Raw genomic sequence first — 23,844 nt, 5'->3', positions numbered from 1 at the left:
TCGAACCTCTTTTTCTTTCCTCCTCCACACAGATTCTGCACCCAGATCCAGCGAGAGGGGGAATCATTCGTGTGTAATTACTAGATCTCCGCTACAACCATCTGCGAGGCAGCCTTATGTTAACAATGACCACCGCAGGACACAATAGACGGGTTTTCCGTGTAGAGCTGTTTGAATCTGAGAACATCTTTTTTAAAAGGAGTGGGGGGGCAAGACGTCTGCAAGCTAGAAGTGCTTGAAAAAAAAAGATCGATTAACTGATTTAAGGCTGTGATTAAAAGCTTCCCGAAGCTGCAAGGCGACGAGGCGAAACCCCGAGGCTCAGCAGGTGTTTTGGCATCTCGAGTCAGTCTGTGTTGAAATGCATTTCAGCGCAACACCACACATGCGATTCACTGCAGCGCAGCAGTTTAATGGTCATCGCGTCTGATGCCTTACCTTTCATCCAGTCAACCACCTGACTAGAGCTCCACTTGCTCACGGGCTCCATAACCAGTGCCATGGTAGAAGTTTGTCTTCGCGCTTGACAAAAGAAAAAAAAATCCCACGCACACACACTCCCCACAAACCAAACTCCCCACCCAAAACGTTAAAAAAAAAAAACAAATAGAAAGAAAATTAGAAAAGATATTAAAATAGGCTTGATTCAGTGACCATCTAAAGTCTTCTGTGATTGGTTTGAGTATTTACAAACAAATCGAGGTAGGTCCAAAAGGTCCAAAATGTCGCTGTGAGAAGCCCGAGTGCAGCTCGGCGGACTTGTGCACATTCATGTGCTCTTCACTTGCTTGAAAGAGCTCTTTTACTTGTGATTCATGTCAGGCTCGGATGCTGGTGGGTCGCTGCTGCCCGACCCCTCTTCCAAAATGCATCCCAGTACCATCCAGAGCGGAGAACAACGCGCAGACTGTTACTTCACACTGGCGTCTGGGAAGGATGGGTTCGCTCTGAGCATCCTCCCTCATACACAGACATGGAGTCATAGCTTTCACCGCGCGGAGTGTACCCTCTGTATGTGGTGTGATTAATGCCACAAGAAGCCAGGAGGAGTGCGAGCGGGGTGGGGTGGGGGCTGTTAACGGGAATGAAGGGATCCAGATTATAAGGGATTTTGATAAGAAGAAGTGCTGGATCCATGTAAAGCTTTTGGAGTGGCAGAACTTATTTGCCATGTTTTTAGCAAAGCACTCAACCATCAACCACAGCCCACAGGAAAGCAGTGGTAATAAAAATGTAAATAAAAAAATTAAAAGTGATTTGTATATTAGCTTGTATTCTTTAATTAGAAAAACCCTACAAAATCGTATCTAGAAAATTGTGACTCTAGTCAAGTATATAAGTTTTGATAAACATCTAGAAAGATAAAGATACATAATAGAGCTTGGGACTTAATTCCAAAATCTTTCTGGATCATTTGAAAATTGAATTGTACTTTTTATTTCTTTTGGTTAAATATCAATAAATACTAATTTTACCGTTTATCTTCAGGGGGCTACAGTTCAAGAAGACACCCAGACCCACGAGTCACCAGTGTTTAGGCTAGAAACTAAACCCCGCTGATTAATCAGTTGGCTAATTTTACTGACCAGTGGTAGATATTTGTCAATTATCTATTGACATGGTATTTATAACAGCTGATAAATTAAAAATTGAAAAGTAAAGAAGAGATGGAAGAAGCATTCCATGAGTGTTGAGATTGCATAGTTTGTCCACCAGAGGGTGTGCTGCATCGCCTGTTGGCCATATTTCTTTGTAACACAACAGAATCAGGCAGTGTGTAAACAAGTAAATTAATAACTACAGACAACAAATATTACAGAAATCAGCTCCGTCTTCACCACAACAGATTTGCATTGAGGCGGTCCAACTGTAAATCTACTTCTCCACTTTCTCATCACTCCTGAACAAAATCTTGAGACTCCTCCACTTGGGGCAACGACTCATTCCCAGCTTAGGATGCTGTTTCCACTCATTCCCAGCTGAGAATCAAAGCCTCTTTAAATCTCATCCCAGCCACTTCACACTCAGCTGCAAACCAATCCAGTACGAGCTGAAGGTCTTCGCCCCATGAAGCCAGTAGCGTGTCATCTGTAAACAGTAAATGTGTATCCCGAGGCATCTGCGTTAGACATCGAGCAGTTTTGGCCAATGACAACTAGAAATGAGCCTTAGCATATGTATCATTTTTTATAAAAATATTTTATAAATACTTTAGTTTGTATTATTTTTAGTTTCAATAAAATGCTAGGTCCAAAAAACACATTAGAAAATCTAGTACTCACAGAAAGAGCCCAATGAGACACTGTCAAATGCTACTGAACTGAGGAGTCAATGCCACACTTGACCCTATTCGCTATTATGCAATAAGAACCTGAAACCATGTTTTCAAATGCAGATGTGGTTGTCTGTGTTACTGTGTTCGTGTCCATGTTTCCATAACAGTTTGCCAACCACACCACTGTGGTCACATTTAAAAAAAAAAAAAAAAGTGTTCACTAAATTAGTTACACATATAATGTTTAGGAAATGCTGCACTTAAAGGGACCTTTGTCATTAATATCCTATGCTTTCCCCCACAGGGAATAAGCTTTAGCAGCACTGATAACAGGCATGCTGCTTGGGAAAAGAGAACAGCCTGCTTTTTGTCTTCTGAACACTGCCGCAATCTGACGACGACGCGTCATTACACATGCCACTAACTCCACTAGGCAGAGTGGGTATTCTGGGAACCACTTCTCCTCTTTTCCTTTCAGGCCCTGGGGCACTAATCACCCCTCATACAGCCCACTGTTTCCTCCTACTGTCTTTGTCGCTGCTCACGCCTCCATCACACAAAGCGCAGTGTAGTGGAAACAACGATCACCACCGAGACAAGGATGCTGACATGTGCCTGTGTTTTTTTTTCATGTATGGGTAAACAGCTTCGGGGGGAAAGCTTAGTGCCTGGAAATGGTAATTCTGCATTTTAACTAAGTGCAGTAACACATAAATACACATTTTTTTAAATTAAAATATAAATTAACTGATGAGCGCATATTTCATTCGGTTGCTGTTGTTTTTTACTTTCTATTACATTAATTCACATTCATTAAAGAGATATATATATATATATATATATATATATATATATATATATATATATAATGAAAAATGGCACAAAAAAATTACAGGAATTAAAAAAAATACTCCTCTTAAGGTTAATGAACAACATAATGTTGCTTTTTTTTTTTTTATGTCAGAATAAGCACCCAGATAGGCGGAAGTAGATTAAGCTGGGATCCAAGATCATTGCAAATAATAGTGGTACTCCCAGAAGAACTCAGTGCTATCAGGAAACAGTCCTTATCATTACACAATTGCAATAAAGCATTTGCATTGCACTCATGATATAATGTATGAATTATATCAAAGCAAATTATGAATTTACTTTGTTGAGGTGTTTGTCCTCTTTTTGTTGATATCTTTTTAAAAGGAATCATGAACTAGGGAAGACCTTAAATTGGTGGGGGTGGGGGTGGTGTGGGTGGGTGGGTAAGGATGGGGGTGTAACCTGTTAGGTTGCCTGTTTATTTTAAATTTAAAAAAAAAATGGCAGCAGTGCCTCCATAAAGTAATGCAATAGGAAGCAACATATTATGCTGCCATGCCAATATCTTGCCCCATCGCTCAGCATACAGAAAGTGTGAAACTTAATCATTTCACTGGCTACAGCTCCTTTAAGCAATGTTGGATTTTTTTTTTTTTCACCTTTATGACTCATATTGTGCAGCAGGGACACAGCCGAGGGAAATGTGTGTATTACTGTGCAATGAGCACGAGCTCTCACAGGTTTGACATTCAGTATTAGACTTATATAACAGCAGGGTCATCATATAGTTCAAGATGACACTGATTTGTGCAGTGATGGCAGTGATGGAGGAAGTACATTTGCACACCACTCTGTGCAAATTTCAATACCATATTTATCTAAAGGTATAAGAATAAATCAACAATTTTGTAACAGTGGTAGCCAAAGTTAACGTGTCTATAGCATTTTAAAATGTTAATTATCATTATTGTTAAGGAATTCATCTGAATCCGAATACTTTATTAATCCCTGAGGAAATTATATCACCTACTCCAATAGATCAGATTCTGTGACATTGCTTTATATAATAGTAGTAGTGCTGTCCTGTGAGAACCACATGTAGTTTTTCATGAGCTCAGAGAAACAGGAAATTAAAAGTTTGGTCGGGAAAGGTGTTCAAAATGAAAGCAACGAAGTGGTACTCTACAAACATTTCGCATCTGATTACATGGGATGCACCCAGTTACTGTTACTGGTTTCAGGTTTGTCACTTGTCTCAAGTGATGTTGTTTAAGTCTGCCTGAGTTTAAAGTCCACAAGTTTGAAAATGAAAACAAAAGTAATCATATGGAGCTAAAAGCTTTGCACGTCTTTGCAGTCCAGTCATCATATCAGCTTGGAGTTGGCTGTTTAAAGTTACATTAGCTGCTGGCATAAAAGCCAAAATAGTTAACAGTCGGCATTTAATATAAAGACTGTGGAAAAAATAAAAGACTGTGCTGCAGCAATTTTCTATTTGTCATTCGAATAACTGTGCGTGGAGAGTCCAGCAGTGAAAGGACTGCAGTTGTAAATTGCTGGGTGGCGAGCACATCTCTGCGGTAAGTTTTCCAGTCCTTTGGTCACTTATAATATAACTCTAACAGCCAGGATCAGAACACCTAAGCAGCTAAATTTAAGCCAGTGTTTTTCCACGAGCCCTGTACATTTTCAGGTTTTCCTGTGTAATATTTTCTGTGGTGAAAGCAAAGGTGAAGAGTCAATTTTACAGGCAGCTTAGGTGGAATTTATTACACTACCACATTTATTTAGACATTGATAAGATTTACATACAAAACCGATTGTCAATTGTGTGTGTGTGTATAGATAGATAGATAGATAGATAGATAGATAGATAGATAGATAGATAGATAGATAGATAGATAGATAGATAGATAGATAGATAGATAGATAGATAGATAGATAGATAGATAGATAGATAGATAGATAGATAGATAGATAGATAGATAGATAGATAGATAGATAGATAGATAGATAGCGTTTTGTGGGAGAAATGTTTCGTCACTCATCCAAGTGACTTCTTCACTGAAGAAGTCACGAAATGTTTCTCCCACAAAACGTTATCTATCTATCTATCTATCTATGTCCAGATGAACAGAATCAACTTTTTGGAGATTTACTTTCCTGGATGATTGAGAATGCATCAAGACCTCTGTGTACTGTACCACACCTCCACTACTCGTCTTTTTTCTCTTGATTTTCACATTTTATCCTGTAGGTGGTAGTGTAGGCCTAGTGAGGTGTAGTATAGCCATAATAAGAAGAAGAAACTTAAGACGAAGAAGAAGAAGAAACTTCCAGTCACGGAGAAGGGTAAGCTATTCACTGTTCATTGCATGCTTTTAATGTAGTAATAATGTATTTATTTTATAAACAGTGAAATTGCGTGAGATGATTGAGTGTCGTGAAAGCATTTGTCATCGTTTTGTGTAAACGTCGTGTTCCTCGCTGCTTGTTGGAGTCTTCTTATTGCGCTTCATCGAGTTAGCTTATGTAAATCTCTAAGTTCAAAATCAACACGGCTAGCATTAAATCATTCAGAAAGACATTATGAAAAGTCGCGGGCATAATCTTATCATGGTATGTAGAGGCTGCTGTAGGTCAGACAGGTGCCACGAGCTCCCATTCATAACATGAAGAAAAGGAAAACGCAAAGCGGAAGAGTTCCCAAAAATGTCAAATTAAACCAGTTTCTACTCTGCTTTATGAATGTAGACCTCAAACAGTTAGAGTAAGAAAGGCCAACAAATTCCTGTTAGCCAGCACATGGATACAGTAGCGAAACAAGCTTTGCTTTAAGCAGGAAGAAACCTGCGGCATGACCAGGCTCGGCGTGGGCGGTGATCAGCTTGACAGATAGTAGGAATACATGTATAACAATAAACCAGAGTTGCCTGCAGGAGTGCACAGAAGAAGAGAGAGGGAGGGGACAAAGAGCAAAGACACAGCATATTAATAGACACTGGTAACAAAACTGTGCTGATAGCTCCAGGCTCCACCTCCCAGTCTACTTTTCAAAACTCAAGGAAGTGTAATTAAGGCAAAGTGCTAATGTGATATGAGACTTACAAATGCTAGCAATTGGTAATGCTGTGGGAAACGTGATCACTTTGATACTAATAGCACCCTTGCTGCACCTCGAATTGCAGTAATCTAAAAAGTAACAAGTGCACCGTTATTTGTTTCTACATTCCTACTTAGGACTTATGTTACTTATTTTTCATGGGAATGAGGGTGGGTGGCGTCTAGTGAGAGAGTTTAGGTTTACACATAAAAGAAGCCATAATTACAAAATAATTGGGAGCTGTCCATCCATTTTCTTCTCATTATTCGGGGGTCACAGTGTGCCTGGAGTCAGTGTATCTGATATCCCTGTGTTGGTGTTGTTTCTGCATCACCATAATAATGTCGGTCCAGGATCAACATTGCAATTGACCAGCCATGCTGTTGTTGTCATACCTTTGCAATGTGAGGGAGAAGGAAAGAAATGCTAAATGAATGCTCAGACAATGTGATTGGTCAGTTGCAATTCTGATCCTGGACCACAAGTGTTATGACGGTTCGGGAACAACACCAACACAACAATATCAGATCGTGTCCAGGAGCCTATTCCAGCAATCATAGGCACAAAATGGGATGCACTCTAGACAGGTCATCAGTCATCCTAACATGCATGTCTTTAGACTGTGGGAGGGAGCAGTAGCAGGTGTAGGGAGAACATGCACACTCCACCAGCTGGCTAACCAACAACCTTCTTGCTGTGCTAACCCCTGCACCGCTATTCAAACCAATGTAGGAGCCAGTGTCAGAATATTTGAAACCACAGTCTTTTATGCTTATTAGTTACTTTCTCAAGACCTCTAAAGGAAAGTTGTATGATTTTCTTTTGGCAAGGCAATGTCAAAAGATTACTAAAGGCATCTTTAACAGCAGAAACGTGTTGAATAAGCACGAGTAGAAAGCTTAATATCCGTCTCCTTTATTTCCCCAGGATTTTTCTTCTTCTTATCAGTGCTGCTCACTGACCCTCTCCATGACATCATGAGCGACATAGACGAAGCGATGGGCACGCAATCAGAAGGCTCTTCCATTGGGGAAGCAGCTTCTGGAAGACCGGAAAGTGGGCTTGAGGAGGAGGTAGAAGATGAAGATGAGGACCTCTACTACATTCCTCCGAGAAGACCTTCGCTTGACCTGGGACCCAGTCCAATGGACACAACCCACTGGTATGGAGAAATGTTTGACTTGCAACCCCTTCCTGTGCTTCTCTCACTCTAACACTGTGTTTTTGTAGTGAAAATGCTTTTTAAGTATTGTTAAGTGAGTAAAATTTATGCCGACCTACGCTGTGACTGTCTGTAATTTCTTAGGTTACATTACATAAAAATAAGCATCACTCAGTTTGCAGTGGGATTTCCGGTCTTGATGTCTTCAGCTTCAGCTTGGTTTTTTTTTTGGGTTGTTACATGTACAACGTTACATGTTACACATGTACATACGTAATTTATGCATCCATCTTTGTTTTCTTTTCTACGCATATTTAAGTTGAAGATGTCAAACTATGTCTTTGAACTTTTGGTTTACTACCAGTGCATAAATACTCAATTACATTCAGAAATGATTAAAAACCAGACTAGTTACATGAAACTGTTAATCAATTAGTTATCAGCACAGGCTAAAGACAGGAAAATTGAACGCATCATTAATAGTGAGAATTTCACTGGGTTATTGACCGGTCACACTACTAAGTGGTTGTGATTCTGCTGACAGGGGATTTTCCCCTCATAGTTGAAGTCTGCTGAACTAGAATTTCGGGGCCAAATAGAGCACAGTTTATTTCTACTTTATGCATCAGCACCTGCTCAATAAACTACAGTTTTCTGACATATGTTGAAAAATATTTGCAGACAGTGAAGTTAAACTGGAAATATTGGAAACTCCAGTTGTTCTTGATTGCGTCATTGCTTGGCTGTTTTTGTGCGCAGGTGGGATTTTCAGTCTGCAACTTTGGCTGTCTTTTTGCTACATCACATATGCTGAGTCTTAGTAGAGTCACTCCAGTGAAGGAATGCCCTTCCATCATGCATCATAATTGCTCAATATCCTCAGTTTGAATAACTTAGACTTTTCTAGATACGTGAGAAAAATCACAGACTGGGCTATTTTGCATGATGTCTGGAAATTTACTTGCCGTGTGGTCACTAAGTAACTAAAAGAACTGTCATTCTACCATTCCTTCTTTTTTAGGTATTACGTGGACCAGGCCTTGTCTCCAGCTCAGAGCTACAGCACAATGACAAGCGAAGAGTCAGACAAAATGGGAGAAGACGACACATCTTCCACAAGGTGCAAACAAGTCATGTCAGTTTTAATCAGAAAGCAGTTTTTTTAAGGGGGAAAAAAACAAAAACACTAAGTTGAACCAAAGTACTTTCCAGTTAAAGAAGATGGATTAATAGTCCAAGCAACCTATCCAAAAAATACACAAGCTTTTCATTAAGAATATTCAGAGGGGACCAAATCTGTCTCTGTTAAATTAATTCCTGGAAAGAGAGTGAAACACTTCATTTAAACACAGCTTTGTCTCCCTGTTTTTAGTGTCCGCCGACAGAGAGCAGATTCGTACTCCAGCTGTTACTCCGTTGACAGTGACGACTGTGAAAAGAAGATTCGCAAGTAAGAAACTTGCACATGTTACTGTGTGTGGCTTTTTCCAGTATTGTCACTAAAATATTTTGCCACATTTTCACTGTGACGTCACTAGGGCCAGGAGCAAAGAGGATGTCCCTGAATCTTCTGACACAAACAAGTTAATCGAAAACATAAGTGAGAAAAGGCATCCATCTCTAACAATTCCTTTCACTTTTAAGGTCAGTCACTGTTCTTTTTTTGCCTTTGTCCATTTTTTGTTAAAGATAAAAACAAGCACTATATAGACATAGTTATATTTGACTGCTGTTTTGGGTTTAGGCTATCTCAAAAACCCTTGGAAAGCTGTCAGAGTTTGAACTTATGGGATTCCAAAGGAAGCTTTGGAAGTATTACCCGCAGTCGTTCAACACTCCTCCACAAAACACGGACCTAGTGGACCTGGTCGACCGCTTACTCCAGTGTTACAGCCTTGAAAATTCATTCCAGATCACCAAAACCGTACTGGCTGAGATGGGGAAAAAGAAGCTGGTTGAATATGTCGATACTTTGTGCCTTAGAAGTAAGTGCCCTTGAGTATGCCTTAATGTCTTGTTTTGGCTGCTAATTTAACCTTAATGAAAGCAATGATGACACATCTGCACAAACTTCTTCATGTATGCACATTTTATTTTCTTTATTTTTTTCAGATGAAGTACGCTACGAATTAGCCGAGTGTCTGAAGCAGAAATACGGTGAATGTGAGGATTATGGTGGTGAGAAGAGGCCCTTTGACGATGTTCATACTACTCTCAAAATTGTTTCCACGTGTGATAATGGCCCCAATATCGAACACGAGGTCATGAAAATAGGAAAGCTGGACAGCAACCAGGAAGCACCCAAGGAGATTTCTACTGCAGATATTTTAACTCCTAACTATCTGGAGACCTCAAGTTCAAGGTTTATATTGCTCACTGGAGTGGCAGGATCAGGGAAGTCTATGGCAGTCAGAAGGTTAGTCCTCGATTGGATTGAAGAACGAGCACACAAGCACGTGACTTTCTTGTTTCCTTTGCCATTCAGAGAACTCAAACAGTTTGAGGGCGAAAAACTTTCCTTGGTAGGCTTAGTTAAAAAACTCTACCCGGCAACAGAAAAACTGAGAGATGGGGATTACAGGTGCGACGAATGCCAAATGATGTTTGTCTTAGACGGACTGGATGAGTACCACTGGAAGATTGACTTTGAAAACACAGAGCTTATGACTGACCCCACAGATACCAGAAATCTGAAGGTCATCGTGGTCAACCTCATGAGAGCGAGGCTGCTTTACCGCGGCCTGTTCTTGGTTACTACTCGGCCATATGTACACGCCTGCGTCCCATGGGATATGCACTACAATGAGATAGAAGTACTTGGTTTCCGTGACACTCAACGGGACGAGTACTTTCAGAAGAGGTTTAAGGACTCAAACCAAGCAGCTCGAGTTATTGATTATATCAATTCTACCAAAACCCTCCGTATCATGTGCCACCTGCCCTTGTTCTGCTCTATAGTGGCCGATGAGTGCCAGCGCGTATTTAAAGAAAAGGGCACACACGCAGAGCTGCCAAACAGCATCACCTACATGTACACAAAGCTGCTGTTTGCACTCCTGCGTCAGAATCGCAAATGGAGAGCTCCAGAAAACAGCGTCGATAAAGAGAGAGACTTTCTTATTAAACTTGGAAAGCTGGCCTTCTCGATGCTGGAACGCGGCCAGTACAAGATAACACAGACTAACTGGAAAGAAAATGGCATCAACGATCCGGAGGCAGTGCCCTACACAGGCCTGTGCACGCAGTATGTCACAAAGCCATACGTGCTGGTCAACGAGAATGTCTTGAGCTTTATCCACCCCACCATGCAGGAGTACCTGGCTGCTCTTTATGCAATGCTCACCTTCGCAAATCTCGGGAAGAACGTTTTCGAGGAGAAACCGAAAAATAAAGTTAAGGGGATGTTCAGGGGGCCCACACCCTCGGAGATGTACAAGAACGCTGTGGACAGGAGTCTGCAGTGCGAGGACGGCAGATTGGACATTTTTCTGCGTTTCCTGTTTGGAATGACACTTAAAACCAACCAGGAACTTCTGCAGCCCTTCTTCACCTCTCCCTTAAAGTGGCCAACTGCCACTGGAGATGCTGCTGCTCTCATCAGGAAGAGAATGAAAGACAGTCAGAATCCTGAGAGGAATAGAAACTTGCACTGCTGCCTGAAGGAGCTCGGGTCACAATCACTAGGCTCAGTGTCCAGTTTAACTGACTGTTAAATGCTGATGACTGCGTAGAATTATTCATGTCCAAGTCTTCAATGAATTCAAAAAGCTGGCTGCACAGTGAGCTACAGTCTCTCTACATTATGACAACGTGATCAGTGTTCAGCCAACGTAAACACTATCGAGTTTAAGGGAGCTAAACTAAGGGTACAAATGCTTATTTTTAGACTTTTAAAATCGTCAGACATAACAAGGATGTGTAAAGCGAAGATTTTAAAGTGATGTTTGTTTTAGAAAAGGTGTGAGATTAAGGTGCCTTATATTGGAAGTTTGGGGTTTTTGTGTTTTTGTTTTATTTTACATAGTGCATCTAGGATCAAAGATTCTTGATAATGTGTAAATTCTTTTGTCAAGTGTGGGGTTGTGTTGCTGCTGTTGCTGTGCCTGAAATGTGTTAGTCTATAAAAATAATCTACCTTCTAAAATCTGCTTAAAAAATAAGGATCAATATTATAATAAAAGTGTCTGACTAATGCTTTTACTCTGAGTTCATTCTAACTGCTTGTTGACCTCTTGCATTATTTAGTTATTCATGCAGTCGTTACGCTTTTATTGTGATTACATTTTTTTTTGTTTTTAGACAAACGTGAACATATAACCGTAATGTGAAGTATGATCAAGGAGAAAAAAAAGAAAAGTGTTCTGAAAGAAGGAAAGAGGCAAAAAGCAGACAAGAAGGGGAGATGAACAGCCAAAGAGCAAAAGATACACTGCCTGGCTAGAAAAACAAAGATCACAGACTCTAATATTTCACTGGACCGCCTTTAGCTTTGATTACAGCACGCATTCACTGTGGCATTGTGTCAATAAGCTTCTGCGGTGGATTTATTTCCATCCAGTGTTGCATTAATTTTTCACCGTGCGTTAACGATGTTAGAGTCTGACCATTCTCCAGCACATCCCAAAGATTCTCAATGGGGTTATGGTCTGGACTCTGGTGGCCAATCCGTGTGTGAAAATGTGTCATCCTCCCAGAACCACTCTTTCACCATTTAAGCCCGATGAATCCTGGCATTGTCATCTTGGAATATGCCCGGGCCATCAGGGAAGGAAAAATCCATTGATGGAATAACCTGGTCATTCGGTATAGTCAGCTCACCTCATTCTTGGAGCACATACTGTTGCTGAACCTAGATCTGACCAACTGCAGCAACCGCAGATCATAGTACTGCCCTCACAGGCTTGTACAGTAGACACTAGGTATTATGGGTGCATCACTTCATCTGCTTTTCTTCTTACCCTGATGCGCTCATCACTCTGGAACAGGCTAAATCTGGACTCGGACCACATGACCTTCTTCCATTGTTCCAGAGTCCAATCTTTATGCTCCCTTGAAAATTGAAGCCTTTTTTTCCGGTTTGCCTTACTGATTAGTGGTTTTCTTATGGCTACAGAGCTGTTCAGACTCAATCTCTTAAGTTCCCTTCGCATTGTGCGTGTGTAAATGCTCTTACTTTCACTATTAAACATAGCCCTGAGTTCTACTGTAGTTTTTCTTTGATGTGATTTCACCAAATGTCTAAGTGAGCGCTGATCACGATCATTCAGGGGGTTTTCTGGCCACATTTCTTCCTCGAAGACGATGGGCCCCCAATATACTTCCACTTTTTAATAACACGTTGGACAGTTCTTAACCCAGTTTTAGCAATTTCTGCAATCTCCTTAGATGTTTGCCAATGACTTGACCCTTCTCAAACACACTAACATCTTTTCCACAACCACGACGTGTGTCTTTTGACATGTCATTAAGGAGTTCTTCTATAGCTTAAACTACATAACTAAAAAGAATATGGACTCCTGTAGCTTTAATCACATTTCTCATGAATCTGCTTCAGATATCAATATAAAGACCCGGTGATATTTGATAACTAGTTTTAACTCAAGAACAAAATCAATGTTAAGTAAAACTTTTTTTATTGTTTTTTTTTTCCTTCAAATCAAATTAAATGAGCTGCTATTTATCAATAGAAATTACATCTGCTTTCAAGCATAAATCTAAAAAAGATTAAACACAACTTAGACATTGGCATGTTGACTGCGTCTACAAAACTAAATCTAGTCCCCAACAAAACAAGGTTGAGGAAGAAAGCTGCTTTGCTGACCTCTGCTGCACAGATGGTGGAAATGCTTACTCAGATATTAGGAATAGTGAGCAGTTGGCTTATTTCAAACATCTAAGTGTGAATAACAGTAACTCTCAAGGAAAACATGGTTATTAATTTAAAAGTATCTAAATTTAATTTTCACTATATTTTTTTTCAGCAAGTACAGGAACCGTACACAGGCATAGAAAACAGTTTGCTGACACAACATTCAACACATTCACTGTGTGGTACAGTCGTCTAAATGACTGTAAGGTGGGTAAGTGTAGTTACAACTGGACCACAACACTGCTACATCAGATGGCGCCTCTGTATGTTTGTCAGATTGATATAAAGGAGAGCATTCAGCAGCTACTTGCTTTACCTTTGAGCGTAACTGGAGTTTAGGTTTTGAACCATCCAGGGCCCTGTGCTTCGTACGTCGCTTACTACATCCAAGATCAAATGAAACATCCAAGACCAAATCATCGCGCTAACTCTGAGCTCGCTATTCCGGTTCCCCGAACACACCTGTTGTTGACGATTAGTATAGCTGGATGAAGTAATGTGAGATCACTGGGTGGCCCAACAGGGGCTACGCATCGATAGTAGAAACATTGATCGGCAACCCTTTGATTGGTCGGCGAAAATGTCGAAGGAGCGCGCTCGGTATTTTTCGGCAGCAGAGCAAGAACTCTTGAGTGAGGGATTTCAGGAGTTTCAGAGTTTAATTAAAACGCAAGGGAACACTGCAAAGGCTGCAAAAGCAAGGAGAGAGGGCTGGCAGAAAGTTGCTGACAAATCAAACTCGTAAGTAATTCAATAATAATAATAATAATGGATTGGATTGGATTTATATAGCGCTTTTCAAGGCACCCAAAGCGCTTTACAATGCCACTACTCATTCACTCTCACATTCACACACTGGTGGAGACAGCTACGGTTGTAGCCACAGCTGCCCTGGGGCAGACTGACAGAAGCCAGGCTGCCATATTGCGCCATCGGCCCCTCTGGCCAACACCAGTAGGTGGTAGGGTAGATTTATCATATCACACCATATTATCCAATATTATATTACATTATATTATATTATAATATGTTATATTATATCCCCTTTCACATTAGAGCCACAACAGGACCCACTAGAACATGGGAACAAGTAAAAGTGAAATATAAGAATATTCTACAGAATGGTAATATTTATCACTTATACTGCTTGTCGTCTCTTGGAAAGAGACCCTGGAATACTCTGTTTGTTTGTTCATAACAGCAACCAAGAAAAGGGCAGAGCAAAAACAAAGACAGGTGGTGGTCCTGCACCCCCTCGTCAACAAGTTGGTTAAGTGAATAATACCCTCACGGGAAAATCGATATCTCTCTATGAGCACACTGTCGCGCTGAGCTAAAGGATCCTGTCTGTCCCGCAATATACGCTGAATTCTGAGGACTCTCCTTATCAATCTTGCACCTTCCGCAATGGGTTGCTCGCGTAAACGGACAGGACATGGCTGCGACAGGCTTCCCAAATCCACCTTCGCTTTTATAGCCGTGGTCTCTCATCTTGATTACACGAAGTAATTTACAATTGCTACTCTGAAATATGAATTACATCTGTAATAATCACATACATGTAATAGAATGTTAATAGTACATTTCCCTTTTTTAGGAAATGACCTGTATGTATCTGTGTGACATCAATAAAAGGATCAAGTGCTGCATTATCTTTAGTTACATTGATGTTATTTATTTATGGTGAAACAGTGGTAAAATATCGCTGTTGCTTTCGTATGAATGACGCGGACATACCTGCGTGGCCGCGATCTAATCCTGTTTACATAAAGTAAACCTGCTCCCCAGCAGGTTTACGCTTACGGCTCTGTTGCTATGACAGCAAGTCCCGGATGGGCTTCGGGGAACCGAACGATCCAGGATCACGCGAAATCGTCAACAATCAAATCCAGCTAACTCACTTAGCGCGGTACGAAGAACAGGCCCCAGCTCTTCAGCAGAGTTCATCCACAAGTTGCCAAACAAAAGTATTACATGAAAATGCTGACATGCAATGTTGACTCTTGACAGACATGACTTATATCACAAGGCAGAGGACAGAAAATCAAGATCTTTTACACAGTTGTCATTTACTATCTTCAGTCATTCACGTGTTGATATTAATTTAATGTGTTTTTGGGCCACTCCCACAGCATTTGTCACAACGCACGTGAAGGTGGATTTGAGGTCCTCGGATGTGATGTTCTTCAACAGCAAACTCCTCTGAAGGATTGCACCCTCCTCTAGAGTGGATCTAATGAAAACACAGCCATTACAGCCCAGCTACAGACTGTTTTAATTGTTTTAATTTAATGTACACTTCCACTGTAATTGTAACAAAGATACTCACTCATTAGATTCTCTTATCCTGTCGCTGCTGGGGGCGTCTTCGGGGAAGGTGTCATTGACAAGCCAGTAGATTAGAGTCATATCGTCCTCACAGTTTACAAACGCATCACAGTGAAGCACCAGCGGTGCACCTAGGAGGCAGAACACATCCATACATTGAAGAAAGGTTTCACAACTACACAGCCTGTCCCATCAAAAGAGGCTTGATGCATTACCTGGATGAGTTTTTATTTGGACAAACCCTGGTCCAATTATCTCTGGAGATTCATCTTCAGAAACTGCAAAACATTCTAAGGTTAAAAATCTTACTACACAAAAAAAAAAAAAAACTTTTTTCTATTACATAACTATTTTGTACCTGGAAATCCATCTACGAGCAGCAGACACAGAGATCCCAGAACTGTTAGAGAGACAAAGCGTTCACCAGCGAATATAATGCAAAGAAAAACAAACTGTTTGGTATCATAATAAGTCCTTACCTTTCACAGCAGATGAGAGCTTCATATCGATTCCTCGAGTCTTTTGCTGCTGACCAGTGTTTCAGATTACTGTATATATATGTATGCGGGCACACACACGCACTTAACTCAACTTCCCTTTTCACCCACACAGTACAAATGAGATGTGCTGACTAATTCTTTGTGACATTATGGAGGGTTGTGAATGCTACCTCGCAGACATATGGACAAAACACACATGATCGAAGTGACATTTATTAATCGGTCTGGATCAAAACAAAATGATCATATTTTGGTCTGGTTACACCCAGTCCTTTTATCATTTAAGCTGGTGGTGAGGTGCACAAATGGGCCCTAAAACAACTGCTTTATGCATTTAGTCTGACAGGTACCCACAAAAAGATTACCAACCATTCTCTTCCAGAAATTTCAGGATGGAAGATAATGCACATACCACGTGAAAATAAGACCGTCCCCATCTGCATGCTCACCGGTTAAAGGATCATTCTGGGATATTTTTCATCTTAAATTTAATTTGAATACTTTTGATGGATTTTAGTTCAGTTACATTATAACTTTGAATTGTTTATTTCTCTCCACACACAGTTTTGACTTAAATTTGCCTCCCTTATCATCATCTCTGCTACACCAAGACAATGCAAGGGAATTTAACTTAGCACTCACATATGCTGAGACACTGGATAAAGGTCAAACCAAAATGACTCTGTTACTACTTGGCTAAAGATTGGTGTTTCCCTAAAAGAGGACATCATGGATTCCAGTAACACTAGAATTTCCATCGTAAATGTAGGAGGTACCGTTCTTACCAATATGAGTAGTACTTTCTGACATATGATTACAACTTGGCTCCATGAGGCATATGACAGGCCCTTATGAAACTGGTGCCACTTGTGGTCAAAATACGTGACCGATGTGAAGCAGGAATTGCAACTAAAGCAGATGCGAAACTAATGTCTGTGGATATAGTGTTCATATATTTAGGAGTCCAGAGGAAATACTTATTACTCATGTTTGATAACCATCAGACACAAGGATGACACATTCCAGTATGATCCTTTAACCTTTTAACACTTAAGACATAAATTAGTTAAAAAAAAACCCTCTAATGATTTCAAAAACCGCTTTACTAGGCCATGAGATACAGACCAATCAAATCCTGGGAAAATGAGACACATCCAATTTTAGGTTACTAAGAAAATTCAAATAAACTGCAAATACAGATATGTGCCTATAAATATGTACAAAAAGTATAGACACTTTTTTTTTTTTTTTTTTAAATTGGTGTTTTAGTTCAATGTTAGGCCCTCAGTCTTTTTGAGCCAGTGCATAATCTTCTCCACATGGTATGCGTGTCCGTTTCTGCCGGTTTTTGCCGGCTACTCCAGACCCAGGACGTAGTTGATACCTTGCACAAATCCAATAATAACAGGTTGCCAGGCCACCAAGTACCGAAGCCAGTCTAAAAGTTGTCCGTACATGACGTGCGGTCTTTCCCAGCTAGAATAGAAATGGTTAAGGAAATAACCCTTGACAACAATCAGAAATGATAAATAAATGGAGAACAAGAGGTCAACATGTAACCACAGTGATAACGCAAGGAAGCAGAAATCTTCATTAGCTCCTGAGAAATCATTAATTATATATAACATGTATTTGTCAGTTATATAAAGTGTTTTTCCAACCCACAAAAAGGAACAGGAACCTCGTATACAATTTATGCTTTGCTTTTGTTTGTTTGAAATAGCCTGTACTTAGCAGTCTGGAAAACACACACACACACACATGCACACGCGCTGTGACTTGGCATAATTAGGTTTCAGTGCTTTGTCAGATCTCATCTGTCATACTTAGTTTTGGACTTAAAAGTAAATTCAAAATCTTCACAGGGTCTGTTTTTGTCAGCATTTTTATGCAGAAAGTTATTATTTCATTAGAATCTTTGAAATTACAACTAATTCAGGAATCATTCAATATTTAGTTTAAAAAAATGTAACTAATGCAGACAAAATCCCAGAATAAAAAGGATACGGGTTACTGAACATCCTCTTCAGATCCACCTTCTCTTTGCAGTACGGACACATCTGCTTCTTCCCGACGATACACCATCCTCTTATGCAGAATTCATGGAACCTGGATTTGGAGTTAAGGCTCAAATACTTAATACTCGGAGATCTTTGAACATTCATCCAACATTAATGCTCTAATACCAGTCAAAAGGACAACATTCATCTGATACTAAATTATTTATACAAAACAATAGTACAATTTAAGGACAAAGGATAATTTCCTGCGCTAGTTTAACTACAGATAGCACTGCACTGTAGGGCGAGACACTTGTACTGCACTATTAATTAATAATTACATTTCACTTTGCAAATATGTGTTGTTTTTTGTTTTTTTGTCTTTTTATCTAAACCTGGTGTTGCTTTTATGTGTAATAAAAGAATAATCTTCAGGTGTGGATAATGCATTTTTGATCACATCTTTTTGTAAGGAAATAAGATAGAGGTAAATTTTAAACAGCATTTTAAATAGAAAGTTGATTTCCTATAAAGAATACATCAAGGAACGTGTCAAACTTGATCCAAAACAAACAAACAAAACAAAAATCGTGAAATGGCACTGTGTATCATTTACAACACACAACAGATCCTTGGGGAAGTAACAGAGACATCAACAGTCTGGCATAAAGGTCAGGTAAACCCTGGCAATTCCTCTTTAAGCTGTTAATTTGAGTACACAGTGTAGTTCCATGCCAACCCACGACATACCTTTTATACCAACAGAATTCTCCATCACGCACCTGAACTTCTCTTTCAGCGGTAACCATTAAAGGCACGAAAATGTGTCAGTAAATGTCACAGGAAGGATACACATGGTTGCAAGATAATCGATATGTGTTCTCAATGATCCCTTCCTCACTGACATCGACAAGGATGGGCTGACCGCACACAGCACAGATGTTGTCTGAGAGGTGTTTGGTTGGCATGCCAGATGCACTGTAATACTGCGGGAGGGAAAAGCTACATTAAATTTTAGGTTACAGCCAGGAGAAAATATACAGTTTTAAATTTGCGCATTTACCCCAATGGTTGAAGCCATGAAGTCCGCACACATCTCTGCAAAGTCCCTTCCCAGGACCCCGTAGTACAGTCCATAGAAGAGAAGTGAAACACCAAAGTCCATGGCATCCTCTGGACTTATCCTGGACAGAGAACACAGTACTGAAATCATCTGACTGATAATGTTGTTATTCAACCTGAAGTTCAGTTTGCTCCATAAGACGGGCAAATGCTTTACATTTTGCATGAAAGACTAGACTATAAAATTTCAATTTTCTGTTTTACTGTGGCTTTTTTCCCCTCTGTTTAAAAATAAATAAATAAATCACTATATTTCACCAAGCTAAAATTAAAAATTGTTAGAAATCTATCCTTTTATGATGATCCCAGAACATCAAACCATAAACAGTGATAACAGTGAAACAGAGCAGACAAAATATGACGTTTTCAAACTGAAAATTACATTTTATGAAAGCACTGTACTATAAAACGAATCAACTGACAGTTGTAATTCACCTTTTTATACATAAAGTGTCGGGAATAATTATTTGATCCCCGGTTTAAGTTGCTCACAAAGAAATGAACAGTCACTAATTCTTATGGTAGTATTTTTATTTTAATGGAGAGGACAGAGTATAAACCAAAAACAAAAATGCACTACCTTAAAAGTAAACTGGCCTCAGCCACTGAGTCTGTCACTGAGTGAAATGAGTATTTGATCCTCATGCAAAGCATGAAGGTGAAGCCTCCAGATAGTAAGTCAGTGTCTGTAATTGATTGACTAATCTGTGTGGAACATGGGCACAGTGTCAATCTGTGGGAGCCAGAATTCTGCCTGCGTGGTACAGGACCAAATACTTATTGCACTCAAGGACAAATCAATGTATAACTTTTGTAATGTGTGTTTTAATGGTTTTTGGTGCTCATTCAGTCTCAATTACAAAAAAATGAACAAACTCAGGAAGGGCTCAAATAATTATTTCCCCCACTGCACACGTGAGGCCTGTTAAAAAAGGCAGGTTTAATGAAAGAGAGATTTTGAATGGTAAAATCATCATCAAAGTAGTCAGTCAAGTAAACAGATACTTTTCACTAAAGCTTCTCCTTGTAATACTCTCAGCTCTCAGTTACGCTGGAAAAAAAATTTAATCGCAGTGTGTGCAACATAAAGTACTTTACTTCATAAATTAGCAAAAAACCAAATCACATAGATGGACAAGTACGAAGGAGGAAAGAACTCGTAATATGGAAAACAGCGCCATCTAGTGGCAGCCAAGTGCTAGAGGATGCATCCAACCTATCACAGAACCTCAGAATGTGTTTCACTGAAAAAATATTTCTATAGTCTCCCAATTGAAGGGTTTTAATTGCAGTAGATTGACATTCACTGACATTTTTAAAAAATTGAACTAATGTGCAATACATACCTGAATATTAGGTTAATACCAAAAAGTGTAAACATGACGACAGTGTAGCCAACTATTCCCGTGGCATAGCTGATTTTATACAGGAGGAGGAACCACTTGTACACCAACCTACACAAACAAAAAAGTTGAATCAGAATATATCAGGAAATTTTCCTGACAATTCTGTTCCCACACAGAGAGAGGAATGGGTATATTTACAGGAACGTGTGAGTGTAAACAATGGCTTTACCTCGGTGTGGTGCAGGCCAGTGGCTTACGGGTAGCACGGAAGGAAATGTACGCTGTGATTACAGAGAAGATAAACCACGTGGTCAGGAACCTCCACCAGTGAAGTTTGGTAGTAAAGTAGAGAGGAACTACCCACATCTGGAACAAAGTCACCAACTACAAGACAGCAAAGTGTGTGCGTTAGAATATTCATGCAGTCCTGACTACCATCAGACAGTGCAAACACAAAAACATATAACTTCAAATTTTTGATGATGTGGAAGAAAATAAGAAATTACAGGATCTCTCTTTGAGAAAACAGGTTTAACTGGAATTATGTATGACAACTAAGAAACCATAAAAACCACAGCATTTACTGTACACTTTCACTTCCCATTCTCTCTCTCTCACACACACACACACACACACACACACACACACACACACACACACACACACACACACACACACACACACACACACACACACACACACACACACACCTAAAACTGTGTTAATTCAAACTGAACAATTGCCAAATTATCAGTGTTTCTTTTGTGCCTTACATTGTATGACTTTGGATGCCTCTGTTTCCACTGCACGAGGACTAGCTGGGCGACAACCAGGGTAACAATGAGGATCAGCACCATCTCTGCGTGCATGGCCTCATGGCCTTTGTGTTTGGCATGCATTCTTGCATGCTCCATCCTGTGGAAAAACACAAACTTAATTCAGCAACTGGCAAGCCTGATTAGACTGTGATGCCTTAAACAAAACTTGAATTAATGCGTAAAAGCTGTTCCAAGATCAACTCTACATCTTCAAGTAAAAAACATTTTGTTATACAGATTAGTCAACCCCTTGATATGGGTCAGCAGATGGATGAGAGTATAATGTCCAATATCTTTTTTTTTTTTTAAAGAGTGCAAAAGATATCCAAAAAAAGAGGGATGAGTAATTTAGAAATGGTGTCCTGATAGTTTGTTCAAAAGATAAATTACACCTCTGACTGCACTGTGTACAACAGTCTCAGCACTGTCTGTAGCAGTGTATGCATCACGGCTAACCAGATAGTCATGCTGAGTCAAGCAGCATTATTACATTATGCTGCTTCTCTTTTCAACACAACTATAAGACATTGTATGGATAAAAGAAGAAGTCACTCGGATGAGTGACGAAACGTTTCTCCCACGAAACGCTACGTCCAGATGAACAGAATCAACTTTTGGAGATATGGGTAAAAATATTTGCAATCAATATCTGATTTTTCAATCCCTTAAAATATAATAATAATAATAATAATAATAATAATAATAATAATAATAATAATAATAATAATAATAATAATAATAATGGCCAAAGAATCCAGAATCATATTAGGAAAATGTATACATGCATGGCAAAGACACTAACCTCCACTTCTCTTCTGGTGAAAGCTTGGACAAATCATACTAAAGAAAGAGAGAGAAAAATAAGTAACAAATTATCAAACTAAAAGCTTGCATGAAATTACATCCTTCTTTTTTTAAATTGGGACATATGATAGTGTGCACACTGATCACAGAATCGTTTTAAAACTCCTATAAAACAAGTCAATCCCACCAAACTGCAGCATTTGCTTCACCTTTTACACAGTTGGCTCCAAACCCCAAGATCTTATGCTGCATACTAATTACAGAGCAGCTAAAAAAAAAAAAAAAAAAACTGTAATGGGACTGAAACATTTAGGTTTGGTTGAGCAGCAAGATATAAGGCAATTGCATCCTGAAATATCTATATTTAAACAACAAGAACACTGGCATGATTAACCGGTAGTCCCTCCCATGTTGTTGAGCTTGTTAAGCTACTATCCCTGTATTCAAAACAAAGAACTGTTGATGACTCCTCTATTTATCATCTGCTAAATATGGTATATGAATAACAGACACAAATACACATTTAAGGGCTCACATCCATATAGTACGATGTTCCTTGTAAAAAAAAATAAATCAGTTTTTACCTTTTATACCTTGTTACCATGAAAACAACACATTTTAGGTATACCTGCCAATCATTAGCGTCATTGCATTTTACTCACTTAACAGATTAGCTCATCTACGTGTTGTTTTTCACTGCACATACTAAGATGTAATACAAAAATAGGTCAGTGTGCCACATTAAAGTTCCTACTGAAAGATAGATAGATAGAGTGAACTCATCAGTGACGGATATAAAGACCTCTTTGGGATTTATTTCAGGTTGTGATGCCACTTTTGCATCACAGTAAATGTTCTGCCTCCTACCACCTGCTCTTCACATCTCAGACTTTGAGAGCTTTTATCACGGACTCGGTTTACACCGTGACCTTATTTAGTTTAGCATCTAGCTCGATTAGGTTTGACCAGAATGTTGAAATCCCACAGGAAGTGATGTAGTCTTTTCTTCTGTCTGACTTGTCGCGGCTAATGCATTTGGTGACCTTTGACCCCCAACAGCCACATCAGCTTTATTTGTAGGGTTATTAATTCAGACGGTCACATATCTCACAGCTCAGATCAAACAATCGCGAGTGCACAAATCTCGTATGAAATACAGTATTTTTTTATAAAAATAAGTAAACTTTGGTGCTACTTTAGTCACATGAAAGTAACTAACAATAATTAGCTTGGCAGTTGGAAAAAGAGTCCTTTTACGCTTGCACTGTCGCTTTGACCAGTGAACAGAACAGAGCATTTTATACACACACCTCTGCTCAGTAAAATATGGCTAACAAGCAGTTAACAAGCAGCTAGCTACTTACCGGAGTCTAAGCCCAGGAGTAGCAGTTGGGTTAGCAGCAAGTAATACACCACATCATAAATCCGTTTTATTGTCACAATACCTCAGAACGGTCCGTTATTCTCACCTGGTTCGGTTCATCGTGATGCTCCAGTCCATGATCGTGCTCAACACCATCAACCTCCACCTCAAACACCCCGGCCATCTTCGGAGTGCTGCTTTATCGTTCCGGGTACATTAGCATTAGCGAAAAACCGGGCACATCCGGTCTTGGATGTTTTTCTTCCTTCAAAATAAAGGGCGGGACATGTTCAGAATTTTTAGCTTAGCCTTTTGTTGTTCCCTCTTGAAGTCATAGTTAA

The 23,844-nt window shown here is 39.6% G+C and overlaps 4 protein-coding genes across 9 annotated transcripts in view; 1 reads left to right on the top strand and 3 right to left on the bottom strand.

The window, feature by feature from the left end:
• The window catches only part of LOC147320425 (connector enhancer of kinase suppressor of ras 2-like), a 31,263-nt gene extending 30,296 nt beyond the window's left edge, over window positions 1-967 (bottom strand). For all 6 annotated transcript variants that reach the window (XM_086308385.1, XM_086308389.1, XM_086308386.1 and 3 more), the window contains exon 1: window positions 439-967. In XM_086308385.1, the coding sequence (XP_086164511.1) occupies window positions 439-502 (64 nt within the window). In that variant the 5' untranslated portion in view covers window positions 503-967. The remainder of the gene's footprint in view (window positions 1-438) is intronic.
• Window positions 968-5,377: 4,410 nt separating this feature from the next.
• On the top strand, window positions 5,378-11,547 carry nlrc3l1 (NLR family, CARD domain containing 3-like 1). The gene is made up of 7 exons (XM_086308384.1): window positions 5,378-5,440; window positions 7,119-7,353; window positions 8,375-8,473; window positions 8,726-8,803; window positions 8,892-8,997; window positions 9,098-9,338; window positions 9,466-11,547. The coding sequence occupies exons 2-7, from the start codon at window positions 7,169-7,171 to the stop codon at window positions 11,064-11,066; spliced, it is 2,310 nt and encodes a 769-aa protein (XP_086164510.1). The 5' UTR covers window positions 5,378-5,440; window positions 7,119-7,168; the 3' UTR covers window positions 11,067-11,547.
• Window positions 11,548-14,138: 2,591 nt separating this feature from the next.
• Window positions 14,139-16,120, bottom strand: LOC147320423 (interleukin-1 receptor accessory protein-like). Its single transcript, XM_086308383.1, has 5 exons — window positions 16,030-16,120; window positions 15,909-15,950; window positions 15,766-15,828; window positions 15,552-15,681; window positions 14,139-15,455 (listed from the first exon to the last, which is right to left on the bottom strand). The coding sequence occupies exons 1-5, from the start codon at window positions 16,052-16,054 to the stop codon at window positions 15,305-15,307; spliced, it is 411 nt and encodes a 136-aa protein (XP_086164509.1). The 5' UTR covers window positions 16,055-16,120; the 3' UTR covers window positions 14,139-15,304.
• A 125-nt stretch (window positions 16,121-16,245) lies between these two features.
• Window positions 16,246-23,800, bottom strand: rnf121 (ring finger protein 121). Its single transcript, XM_086308382.1, has 9 exons — window positions 23,610-23,800; window positions 22,139-22,176; window positions 21,292-21,433; window positions 20,748-20,902; window positions 20,519-20,626; window positions 19,114-19,234; window positions 18,903-19,036; window positions 18,058-18,159; window positions 16,246-17,526 (listed from the first exon to the last, which is right to left on the bottom strand). The coding sequence occupies exons 1-9, from the start codon at window positions 23,685-23,687 to the stop codon at window positions 17,406-17,408; spliced, it is 999 nt and encodes a 332-aa protein (XP_086164508.1). The 5' UTR covers window positions 23,688-23,800; the 3' UTR covers window positions 16,246-17,405.
• Between the last annotated feature and the right edge of the window lie 44 nt (window positions 23,801-23,844).

Source organism: Aulonocara sp. 'chitande type north' Nkhata Bay, linkage group LG10, assembly GCF_057382095.1.
Source record: "Aulonocara sp. 'chitande type north' Nkhata Bay isolate Kocher_YH1m ecotype deep benthic linkage group LG10, A_spYH_male_GT1.1, whole genome shotgun sequence".
NCBI lineage: Eukaryota > Metazoa > Chordata > Actinopteri > Cichliformes > Cichlidae > Aulonocara > Aulonocara sp. 'chitande type north' Nkhata Bay.
Note: the sequence above shows the minus strand (reverse complement) of the source record. Positions and strands in the feature narration are given on the sequence as shown.